This window comes from Diuraphis noxia, unplaced genomic scaffold (assembly GCF_037042655.1).
Source record: "Diuraphis noxia isolate RWA-SAM2 unplaced genomic scaffold, SU_Dnox_SAM2 contig0001, whole genome shotgun sequence".
Classification (NCBI taxonomy): domain Eukaryota; kingdom Metazoa; phylum Arthropoda; class Insecta; order Hemiptera; family Aphididae; genus Diuraphis; species Diuraphis noxia.
Window position 1 is genome coordinate 52,747,740 of NW_028301711.1, and position 12,474 is coordinate 52,760,213.

Here is a 12,474-nt window from a genome sequence, read left to right on the forward strand (position 1 = left end):
TTGGTGGTTTTGCCAGAGACTTTATGCAAATATACAGGCAATCTAATTATTTTTTTCTCTTAAGTTATAATACCTAAGAATGTGATACATTTTTAAAATTATTATTATTTAGACTATATTTTTAGCCTATTTGGCTATTTATATATTAAAGGTAGCACAATATTTTACTTTATAATATGTTCATACCGTTCATAATTGGTCATGTAAGACAATAGTGTTGATTCTCCTAGACCTGAAGCCATGGAAGTTAGTGCTACGCCGATGGCGGCAACAAGTTCAGTATTCGCTTTTGCTACAGTTAAAAAACTAGCGATTGTCAGTGCAATACACAACGATAGTCTACGGCTGTAAAAATAATATTTCTTATAGCATCAAAAATGTTTTAGCAAGGCAAAAAAAGTTAATGGTATATTTTAATTGAGTTAAATTAAGTTGATAGAATTTTTTTTAACCATTTGGTTAAAATAGTTAATACTAACTTTATATGTAACTGAAAAAATGGTGAAAAAATCTTGATTATCAGTCCAGGCATAATATCGGCCAAAAGTATAACGCCTGTCGACAAATGGTTACACTCTCTTTTGAATACATCTTGAGTGAAGCTAATGCTGACAGTCTTTAAAGAAATTTAATGATAATTATACAAATGCAAATTTAAAAATATTAAAAAGTTATTTTTTTACTTCATAACTAAATATTTATATCAACATAATGAAAAATAAATACATATTATTATTGTTTTGAAATCATCAATCATTGAATAGCAGAGTGCATTGAAAGCAAAATTCGATCATTTTTTTATGAACGTTTTAGTATACACTTAATATAAATTGTAATATTTGGTCTAAAAGTTTGTAACGTCACAGAATTTTAGGCCTTTTTAATATCACCAATATAATCCTCAGACACACTTTATCCCATAATTCACATACCTATAGGTCTGTGACTATAATATTAGTTTAAAGGTTGGTTTTCTTAAAGCAGTTGAGGGCTTTTTTGTATTTAGTGATTGCAGTTCTGAAATCTTCATTCAACCATGGTACTGTTTTTTTGTTGAGGGGGTTATTAGATTTTCCGATTTCTATATTAGCCGTCTTTATTATTAGTGTTGATAATTTGTTTATCAGTTTATCAATATAGGTTTGGTTTATGGATGGAGTATGTTCATTGAAAAGATCTAATTGGTTTTCTGTGATGTACTGGTCGACAAGACTGGAGAATAGATCCCAGTTTGGTGAATTGAGTTTCCATTTATTTATAGGATCTGATTTAGAAGGTTGATGAAAAAGTTATAACTGTATAGGCCAGTGGTCGCTACCATTATAGGCTGGTAGGGTGCTAAATTCAATACTTGGGGCAATGCTTGTACTTGCTATATATAAATAATAATAAAATATAATGTATATATAAACAGAAATAACAATTTCTGATAGATTTCCGTTAACTGCGTTATGTCTAGTATGGCTACCATTTTTTTGGAATATTATGTTCGGTTCTTCGAACATTTTCTCTACTATTTTTCCTCTACTACCTGTGTAGGAGCCGGGAGGGGCTGCATAGTATATTTCGACTGTTAAAGTCACCAATCAATATGAAGGGTTTGGGTAGTTTGGAAGTAATGTGAATAAGGTCACGAAAGCTGAAGTTGTGCTATCAGGGAGATAAATGTTACATATGCATATTTAGATTTGAAGTTCTATTGAAACTGCTATGACTTCACGATGTGTTTGAAGATTTACTTGATGGTATAATATGTTGTTTTTTATGAGTATAGCGACGCCGCCTCTCACTCTAATAGGGTTTGCTCGGTTCTTACGATAACTAATATAGTTTTTTAAGTGTGCGGTTTGTCCCACTCTCAGATTGGTTTCTTGAAGGCATAGTACACTGGGTTGTAGGTTGAAAAGGATAAATTTCATAAGAAATTTAATTAAATTAAAAATTATATATACAATAAACAGGTACCTAAGTGTAGGTACGTTATAGGTACTTAAGGCAATATTTATTTTTATTATTACATCTACCTAAGTGATATTTTTATAACTTATATAGGTACAAGGTAAAAAAAGTCACGAGTTTCAAAAAGTGATTTTACCTTTAAGTATAAAATAATAATGGACTAATACATAATCTACTAATCACCAAGTTAATTCTAAAAAATAGCTCTGGAAAATGCTGCATTTATTAGCTTTACATTTTTTTTTTTTTTTAATATTTACATTTTTTCATATCATACCTAGGTAATTAGTAAAAAATCTTAAGGACTTAAACTCAAGTAAGTTTCTTCATTTTTATGTCGTTTTCTCTGTTTTGCAAATAGGTATCAATATTAAACAATGGCTACAAATATATTAGAAATTTAGAAATAACATTATTTAATTTATGTATTATTTATTTATATTTATGTATTTCTTAGATAAAAAAAGTACGCGCTAATTGATATCTTATACTACCTATATATTAGTATAACACTTTCGAAGAAATATTATATTTTGTGTCTTTTATATTTACTTCGTTGCCTCCCGGCGCAGCGGAATTGGATTTTAAAATGTCATGAGCACTACTTAACATCACAACGTATCCAAAATTATTGCACAGACCCAAGATCCAGAACGACGCCAAAGTCAAAACGTTTGACTTCACCTGGACGTCTGCCATCCCGCGCTGTATAGATGTGTTCCGGCGTATATGAAATCTATTTATCGTTCGGCGTGGAAGTCATTCGCGATCGTCTAAAACTGTCGTAAACGAATTAAACTTATAATCATTCAATCAACGAACTGCGGGTGTGGTGGTTGCCTAATTATTGGACTGTGCATACACACAATGTCACCGTACGTCTGCACATAATATAATAATATTATGATGTGTAAACGTCGTTGGTATGAGTACGAAAAATCATAAACGAAGATGGTCATGGCAAGGTTTGGTAATTTTTATGGAACAAGGACAAGGCAAACCAGCCGATTGAAAAGCGTTGAACTGAATTTGAATGTCCAGAATGCATAATAAGCATACTTTAGTGTGTTCAAAATTGTATAACCACTTATAGGTACCTCATAGATATTAATATTTTTTGGTAAACGAACAAATATTTACCGAATTAATTAGCGTAAAAACATTTAAACATTATAATATTATAAACTGTGTAGTTTATCTAGAAATTAAATTAATTATTATAATTAATAAAGTTGCTTTAATATCCAACCACAAATTTTTACGTAGGTATACCTAGTCAAACCTAACCAAAATTAATTTTAATCAAAATGAGTTTTCTATAAGTTGTACAAGCAATAATTATTATCTCAACATAATATAGATAAGTTCTAATCAGTCATTAAAATGTCAATTTTTATGCTAGATGAGTGAGTTATACCGACGTTGTGATTTAAGTAAGACGAACAATAGTCAGTTATAAAATTATAAAAATTAAATTTCGTCTATCATTTTATTTTTATTTTTTTATAGATACAAAAAATAATATTATATAGCATACCTGTGAAAACGTTAAGGTTCTTCTACACTACATTCCAGAATCCACTTAAAAATATCATCAATTCATCAAAATTTACGATACAAGATGTATATTATATTGAACTGTATTTCAAAATGTGTAAGAATTACATTTTAATTGCCTTTTAAAGACGTACATTTATTTGTAACTCTTACGATTAGCGATTTAATATTAAAAACGTTTGAATATAATGTTTGTGTTTATCCGACTGCAAATAATCGCTATAAATATGTACCTATCGGTATAGTAAGAATGTAATATCTGAAAGAAAAAATAGGCTAAACATTGTACTAAATTAATAGGTAAGTCGCCGCCTATATAAATCACTGGTAAACACATTTTATTCGAAAATCATTCAATAATTAGCAAGAAAACAATTTTTGAAATAGTTGAATATTAAGACACTTAGATAATTTACTTACGTCTAACGATAGTAGAGAGTATACCTACGTACTAGAGGTATTCGGTGCAGTAGGAAGATATCAAATCAATAGTGAATAATTATAGTGAGTACCTATAGGTAGGTACTTGAATTGAAATGTGACGTTATGACTAATGAAGACTATAACAACAATAATTTTAAATCCAACTTAGATAAATCATTTAAATTTTAAGCTCGAAATCAATAGCTTTTTACATAGGTTACGATGTTACATATATGCGTATACACTATACACTACAAAATGAAGTGTTAATTTATACATAATATATCAACTATCAAGTATACATTTATAATCTACTATGTAATGATCTTTATAGTAATCACTAATCAATAATCATATTATACTTTATCTGAGTGAGAGTGACTGAGTGGTAAGTGGTAATTATATTATAATCTACAAGTATAATTATTATTATAATTTGTGAATAGTTGTTACTATTTGATTTATCGCTTCCTAGAATTGAGTTATTATAATTTCAAGACGAAGCTACTAATACATAACAACATAATTATTTATTTATTCAATCGATTCATTAATACCTCTGTGCTATATCCATACTATTATAATAAACAGTGTTCAAATATAATGATTAATAGTGATATTATAGAGTGGTTAAAATGTATACTTAATATTAAAATATATATATTATAATAAATTATAAAAGTTTCATTCATTCAAATACCTAAATACATAGGTAATTAATAAAATTTTAACCTTAAGTATAATTTATCTATATTAATTTAAAAAAATATGTTATTGTTGGTTATAGGTAAGTGAGTAGAATAACAAAAAGTTTACTAATAATTAAAATAAAGTCGATAATCTGAATATAGAATACGTTTAGAACTAACGACTATTAAACTTATAACACTTATAATTTACATAGTTTATTTAATGCGTGTTTTGGTTTTTAAGTATTTTTTAATACCTTCTTACTGAAAACTGAAGTTTTTATATCACGCAGATGAGTGGAGACAAAAACCAAAAATCAAGTATTTTAACAATGATGAATTTGTATCATGCTCAAAACTTTATTTAGGAACGTTACATATAGGTATCACCGAAATGGCGAAATATATGAAAACTTTTACGTGCCTAAGTTAGATGATAAAAAAATATTTACCTTTTTCATAACTCTAATATATTTATAATATTATTTTATATATCAATGGATATTTAAAGCTGAACTATTGAGGTGGATTATTATTGTAATATAGATTTAAAAATAATCCTGAATAAGAGTAGGCTACTTACTTATCATATTATACAAATAAATAGGAACGAAATAAATTTAAGGATTAACAGTAAAGTTTAAAAGATTAAAAACTATACTTATACATATTTGTATTTGGTGAACATTATGTACCTAATATTACGATTTCAAGAAGGTATCTGTATACAAAAAGTCGATATTTTAGTACCTAAGTTTTAATTATGTTATAGCTATACTTAGCGAAATAAAACATTAAAAATAAATAATTATAAATATAAGTCCCTACATCTAATAATTATTCACAAATGTAACATTGGCCACCACACAAGGTGAGAGGAAGCTGTTGGGCCTGGAGTAAATGCAGGAGCCCGTTGAAATGAATTTGTAACTTTTAAAGATTATAATCGACATATTTACTATGTAGAAAATAATATTTTATAGGGCCCGTAAAAACACATTTCAGTACAGAGTAAAAAAATTTGATGTGGGGGGTTGGTTTGGGTGTAACCTTTAATTAATGTTAATATATATTTCAAGGCGAAGTCTTTACATATTTCTTTTAAATTTATTTAGTAAGTTGTTATAAACAATATTATGTAGTAGGTATGTTGTATGTACAATGTACTTAATATAATATAGTACATACCATTGATTATATACATATTTACTACCTATATATAATTAATGACAGCAGGTGAATAGTACATACTCGGGGCCGATTCATGGTGAGCACTTTATAAATAGGGAGCTGCCATTTTCAAAACAGTGATATCATTATTTTAGGGACGGTGAAATTTGATTTGGCTCGTGTTCTATTCTCTATTGAGCCAGCTCTGTGCCTACATAATATACTTACTAATTATGTATTAAAATATTAAATATTTAAGAAGTGTTAGGTAACCACTTAAAGTAAAATTCTAGATAAGTTCATCAAACCAAGGATGTTGCTCAATGAACCATACTCATGCATACTTAAACAATATTTACCTAGTTAAAAATCATTTTTCATGTGAGCACCTAGGTATATACAATTACCTATATATCATAACTTAATTAAAATGTAATATGTTATATACAAAAATATGCATAAAATGCGAATTATAATTTTAAATGAATCTTAAAAAAAAATATTCGTCTGTGGTTGTGGCAATTAACACATGCATATCGGTAGGTAGATCATTTTTATATATGCGCAAACAAGGGTTAATTGGAGGATATGCCCCCCCCCCCCACTCCAATCACAAATGCACTTGTCTATGGTCATTATCGCTGATATTACATAAGTATCACAGATCCCTAAGCATATATACTCTTAAAGTGGTTTTGTATGAATATTTATAATTTATTCATGAAGGTAGCCGGTAAGTATTGAGGAAAAAAAAAACTGGAAATATTAATAAACATGCGGTCGTAGCAGCCTCGTATACATATAAGTAGTTACACATAAAAAAACAAACCTATATAGTTGTTCATTAATACAGGTTTGAACTTAAAACGTTTACTGGAACAAATTAAAATTTGTCTGATCTTGTGATTCATACCTTATACCTATATAATATATTATTTATGTATCTAATAGTCTAATATATCTATACATTATTAAAATATTATACGTATATGTAGGTAAGCGGTGAAATTCAAAAAACATCGATTTTAAAATGGGGGAATTATTGATTCCGCCGAAACTACCTGTTTAGAAAAAAGGTTTGTATCGATTCCGCCGGCTACTGTTAATATTATTTACATATTGATTCCGCCGGACACTGTTTACCCCCCCCCCCTCCCTTGTATATGTATTTTATATAGTAGAATACATAATCGGTAATATACGATTTACAGCAATACGTACGGAATAAAATAAAATACCTATATTGACTCGTTTTATTTTTATTATTTTATACAAATTAGATTATACATTTTAGTTTTAATTAGTATACAATTATTATCATTTTATATATAATTTATATATTATAAAGTATATTATGTAGGACTGTAATTTTAAAAATACATTTACAAATTATAAGGGCTGGATAAACAGTAGCCGGCGGAATCGATAGACTCGTACGCCCTTAAAATGTGCGCTGTGCCCGTAATATACTGATATAGGTACCAGTGATACCTAACCTAATATAGTTAAGGTTGTTTGACACATATTTTACCTGCCGATTGTCTGTAGTCTGTATACTTTATTGCATTTATTTTATCATTAAAATAAATTCGTTTGATTATAATATAAGTAAATATTTATGATAATAATTAATAATGGTTATTATGGGTGAGTAATAAAACATTTTTTCTTAGTAGGTGGAGGGGGGGGGTTGAGCCCTTAAAACCTCTCTTTCTCTCCTTGTGTACGCTCTAGTTATACAGTATACTCTCGTTAGACGTGTAGAAACTTAAGGAGGACAGAAAAAAAGTCCAAGTTATTGAATTTCACAGTAATGAATAATAGTGATTATTTTAAGAAAATTTAAAAAATATGTAAAAAAAATGAAATCATATTTAAAAATTTTTCTATCAAAGTTAGCATATTACAAAAATAAATATATTTTATTAAATTGAAAAAATATATTTTTTAACATTGAATATATAAGAATATCATAACCACAATATTTTTGACATATATAAAACAATTAAGCTTCTAAATTTGTTTTTACTTTGTCAGATATTGCCGATATTGGTTTAAAAAAAAAGTGATAAGTCAATAAGTGCAGATGAAATACCAACAAATATAAAATATCAACAATTTATCATAGTCTCACCTCCTCTCTACCATAGTTTTAAACACAATGGGTAAAAAGTATTTATTTTTTGTATTTTATCTCGTTAAAAATTGACTCAGAGCTCAGAGTTAAAAATACTGTTTGGTACAATTTAAGCATTAATAATATATAAGTTACCATGACCTGTTTGATTAAAGAGCAAATTTTCAATAATTTTAATGAAAAATTTAATCACCAATGTCTGGATATTTGTGATATCAAAAATATTCTACATTGAAGAATATATGTTTACTTAGTGTTAACTCAATATAACAGAATCACTTATTACTTGTTATTTTTGTCTAACGATAAGTTTTACTTACTTGCTACCACCTTCAATCTTTAATATAAACAGTATCGTTTACTCTACTGAAATATTTTTGATTTATATTAAGATTATACTGATTAAAGTTGTAAATACTTTGACAAATTTTTTAAGGCCTCGCAAACAATTACTAGTTTTTACACAGGAAATTAAATTTGATATTTTTCAATTAAAATAAAATATATACAAATTGTAAAATCTTATTTTAATAAAAAAAAAACAATTGTGTACAAGTCATAAATACATTATGTTTGAAAAAATTGTTCAAACATTACAAACAATGTTGTACACTTTAAGACATGACTTTTTTCTTTAACTTTTTAGTCTTTTTCAAACTACTTAACGAATTTTTCAACAATGTGCAATATTCTTCTTGAAATGAACTCACTTCATCAGCAGTTATCTATACACACAAATGGTATTACAGATTTTATTAAACAATCGGCATCCAATATTACATCAAAGTCAATACTTACTCTAGTGCTTAATTTTTTGTTTTTGTATGTAGCCCTGATTAAACATACTTTTTCTTTAGGTACTTCAATTTTAAGTTTTTGATCCTTTGGGTCTTTTTTACTCAGAAGCACTAGATATGCAAACATATGTCAAATTTGTATATTCCAAAACATAAATTTAGATACAGCGAAACCTCAATTTATAGACAGCTACTTTTGGTCAAACATTTTTAAACTAAATTCTTCAAAAAAATATATTTTATTATACATGGAGTACACCGTTCTATATAAAGCTTTAAGTTTCTAATATAATTTTTAATCACATATTGGCTATCTATAAACAAAGATTTCACTGTATTATGAAATAATGAGCAGCTTACATAATTTCATTGTTATTCTCACTGATCCAGATGACTGAGATGTATTAAACAAAATGTTTAGCTCTTCCAAAAACTGTTAAACAAAGAACAAATTTCGTTAATGAAATGCTGTCTATCAATCAAATTTAATAATATATTTACAACTACCTAAACAAAATATTTTTATTTATTTTTTGATTTTAATTTAAATGATTTCATTTAGTATATTTTTTTAAGCTTAAATATGTATTTGGGCTGTATACTACACAATAAAATGTATGATTCATGGATTTTTCTTGTAAAACAAAAATATCAAGTAACGTGCTATGGTTTTTAATTATAGGTTGTAGTATAACTGTATGACGTAGCAGTTTTTATGCTGAAAAAATTACGTTTAGCTACATTAGTTTAAAAATTAGAGTGAATTGAAATCTTATAAAATTTAAAGGCAAGTCTGTTATTTAGACAACCTCATGAACTCTTTATTATATTTTAATTTTGAAGCGCATTATAAGTATTTTAAGATGTACAAAAAATTTACAATTTTTAAAATACTTATAACTTGCTATATAATAAAAAGCTCATGCCGTTGTCTAAATTATAATTTTACCTTTAAATTTTACAAGAGGTAAATCCACTAGTTTTTTTAACTAACAGAGCTAAACAAGTTTTTCATTATAATTGAGGAACGGTCTAAATATTGTGAATACACAAAAAAGCCATGGAATGAAAAAGTTTGAATACCTCCGTAGTATATTAATGTATACATAGGCGCAAATAGGGGGGCTATGGGGCTTATCCCCTTAGAATTGCTATAGCCCCCCCAAAAACAAATGATTTTACTACATGATACACATTATAAATTACAATGTAATTTCGAAAGAAATATCACTTTTGCGCGTAACAAATGATTAGATAAATTATAATCGAATTTCAATTGATGTGTCGAGGACCACGTGATCACGCTAATCTAAAGAATAGTTGGTGGGAAATGTGCAGTACTGATGTCTGATAAGAAATGGCCGGTGGACTGATTGTTCTCGGCTTACGCCTTCACATATTATATTTTATCTCATGCACAATGCATTTATGCCACATGGTTTTAATTTGTAACATTTTGGTTTGATTTAGAAAAGAGAAATGAAGAAAAGAGCCTATGGTTCTCAAAGGTTTTGATGTTACAAGTGCAGCTGGAGCTCAGGAAAACAATAGATGAAAAATCTATGGTTCTATGGTCTAACCTATGTAATTGATGAAAAGACATATGATGTCAAAAAAATACCAATGTGTTAATATAGGAATTAGATGATGGTGTCAATTTTAATATAGATGGTATATAATATATATATATATATATACCTATAGTTTATGTTTATTTGTAATTCATATTGCAGCAAGGCAAATTTTTTTAGTGGTTTTGTAATAATTTAAAAGCATCATAAGAGTATTCAGTATCCTGATCTGAGCTACAACTTTAACCTCTCCCCAGATTTCAAACACTATTTGCACCTATGAATGTATAATAAATCTAAAAAAAAAAATGTAATACCATTCATGTCTAGATTACAACTAAAATTGATTATTACTAAATAACTAAAACTAGAAATTATATAACTATATTTTTTCATGAAAATAATTATTTAGAGAAATAAAGCACTTCAAAACATAACATTTAACTATTAATTCTGATCATTATAAAAAGTTAGTATCTTACTTATTGTTGTAAGTATAATGTATATTGAATACTTTCAAAAGTTACAAAACAATAACTTGTAATTAGAAAATGATTCTGTATTAATGACAAATTGAAGTAATTGGATCAATTGAATTAACAAATACAATATTACACTTAAATACTCTGAAACAATTCTGATTTAAAATAACAACGTTTCATTACACCTTCAATAAAATGTTTATCATAAATATTTTGGTGTAAACAAACATTTTAAATATTGCATCAATATTTACATATTTTGTAAATATTTTTTTTTTTCATACCTAGGTACCTAAACAGTTTTAATTTGAATTAAAATTAATATATTGGAATTTGGAAATTTTTTTCTAACGACTTCTATTAATATACAAAGTTGTAATAAATAAAAAATAACTGATAACGCTCGTTAGCGTGGCATAATATAAAAATAAAATGTGTGTACAAAATATATCTCATCACTATATTTTATAGTTGTAAGAAATGTTAATAATTCATCTTTTTTTCGTACATGATAAAAATATGTTGTGTTCCTAGTGGAAAGCATTCCATTTAAAAAAAAAAAGGATTTTTATACTCCCCCAAATTCAATCAATGGATTCCGCTTGATGTGGATGTGTTGGGACTATACTCATTTTCCCATATCATGGGGATGCTTGTATCAATTGATATCCACATTAGGCAGAATCCACTGAATTTAATAATTTATTTAACGTACCTACCTAAGACAAAATATTTTATAAAATAAAATAATAATACTTAAAAAGATTGCCGCATAACTTTTATTATACACGTATCTATCAAATTCATTATAGTAAAACCATATTTGTAAAATAGAAAAGTTTAACAAATATTACCAAGCAAAATAGAATAGTCTACATAGACATTTTCCATAGATAATATAATAAAGAATCTATTAGTATTAATTTATTATAAATTTCAATTGGTCATAACTATTTAACTAAATACAATAAATAAAACATTCTTGGTCAACTTTACAACAACCAATGTTAGCTGTGCCTAATTTGTACAGTTCAACTACAAAATATAATTTTGCTGAGACAAGTGTATGTGTAAGGATGGAGACAACAATTAATGTCAAGTTGATAGGATAACCAAAGTGATATAATAAAAAAACGCTCTAATAGGTAGCCTCATGAATAATTTAAACAAAGAAAGAAAAGCATGACATTTCAGATTAGAGTAATGAAACCGCAAAAACAGTCTTTGACCGATCAAAGTTTATGATAATTAGTCAATTAATAACCAACAAAAAAGTGTAGGTCGCTAGCATGTTGAGAAGATTATTTAATAATTTTTGTTATTAGATGGATTTTGTGGCAGTTTGTTGGAGATTTTTTTCTGTTCAGCATTAGACATTTAAGTACAGTTTAAAAAAGTAAACAAAAAATTGAAAAACACTTACTTTGGTCTTTTCGAGGAGAACCATATTTCTGACAGAATATAAAATACAGCAGTAAAGATATGACGTCGATAAGCTGACACTAACAAGCAATAAACATGCTTCCAGAAATATAAATATTTGTAAATAATTATCGTGCAAAATATGTAAATTTTAATGATTTGATCGCGAACGGATTTGTCTTGAATGAGTATTGTTGTTTCATGCTATCGTCTGATGACGAGACTCTTATTGATAATTTAATTTGATAAGAGTGTATAGTACGCTTC

General features: G+C 27.2%; 2 protein-coding genes across 7 annotated transcripts in view; both read right to left on the reverse strand.

Annotated features, from left to right (window-relative positions):
* The window catches only part of Cln3 (CLN3 lysosomal/endosomal transmembrane protein, battenin), a 16,970-nt gene extending 4,621 nt beyond the window's left edge, over positions 1 to 12,349 (reverse strand). Inside the window, exons 1-5 of one of the 6 annotated variants that reach the window (XM_015512876.2) lie at positions 3,937 to 4,193; positions 3,497 to 3,540; positions 2,512 to 2,738; positions 480 to 616; positions 187 to 345 (exon numbers count right to left, since the gene is read on the reverse strand). In XM_015512876.2, the coding sequence (XP_015368362.2) occupies positions 187 to 345; positions 480 to 616; positions 2,512 to 2,658 (443 nt within the window). In that variant the 5' untranslated portion in view covers positions 2,659 to 2,738; positions 3,497 to 3,540; positions 3,937 to 4,193. Of the gene's footprint in view, positions 1 to 186; positions 346 to 479; positions 617 to 2,511; positions 2,739 to 3,496; positions 3,776 to 3,936; positions 4,194 to 12,208 lie in introns of those variants that run through there. The other 5 variants (XM_015512874.2, XM_015512877.2, XM_015512879.2 and 2 more) reach the window with 5 other exon arrangements.
* Positions 8,442 to 12,387, reverse strand: Srp14 (signal recognition particle 14). Its single transcript, XM_089216727.1, has 4 exons — positions 12,209 to 12,387; positions 9,093 to 9,165; positions 8,734 to 8,843; positions 8,442 to 8,660 (listed from the first exon to the last, which is right to left on the reverse strand). Exons 1-4 carry the CDS (start codon positions 12,230 to 12,232, stop codon positions 8,550 to 8,552), a joined length of 318 nt encoding a protein of 105 aa, XP_089072853.1. The 5' UTR covers positions 12,233 to 12,387; the 3' UTR covers positions 8,442 to 8,549.
* Positions 12,388 to 12,474: the final 87 nt, after the last annotated feature.

Bases quoted from the DNA above. Each gene is read 5' to 3' on its own strand.
- Srp14 (XM_089216727.1), bottom strand. From the start codon at position 12,232: ATGGTTCTCCTCGAAAAGACCAAA. The intron at 9,166-12,208 runs GTAAGTGTTTTT...TTTGTTTAACAG, and splicing joins TTCTCCTCGAAAAGACCAAA to TTTTTGGAAGAGCTAAACAT. The intron at 8,844-9,092 runs GTAAGCTGCTCA...TTGCATATCTAG, and splicing joins GAGAATAACAATGAAATTAT to TGCTTCTGAGTAAAAAAGAC.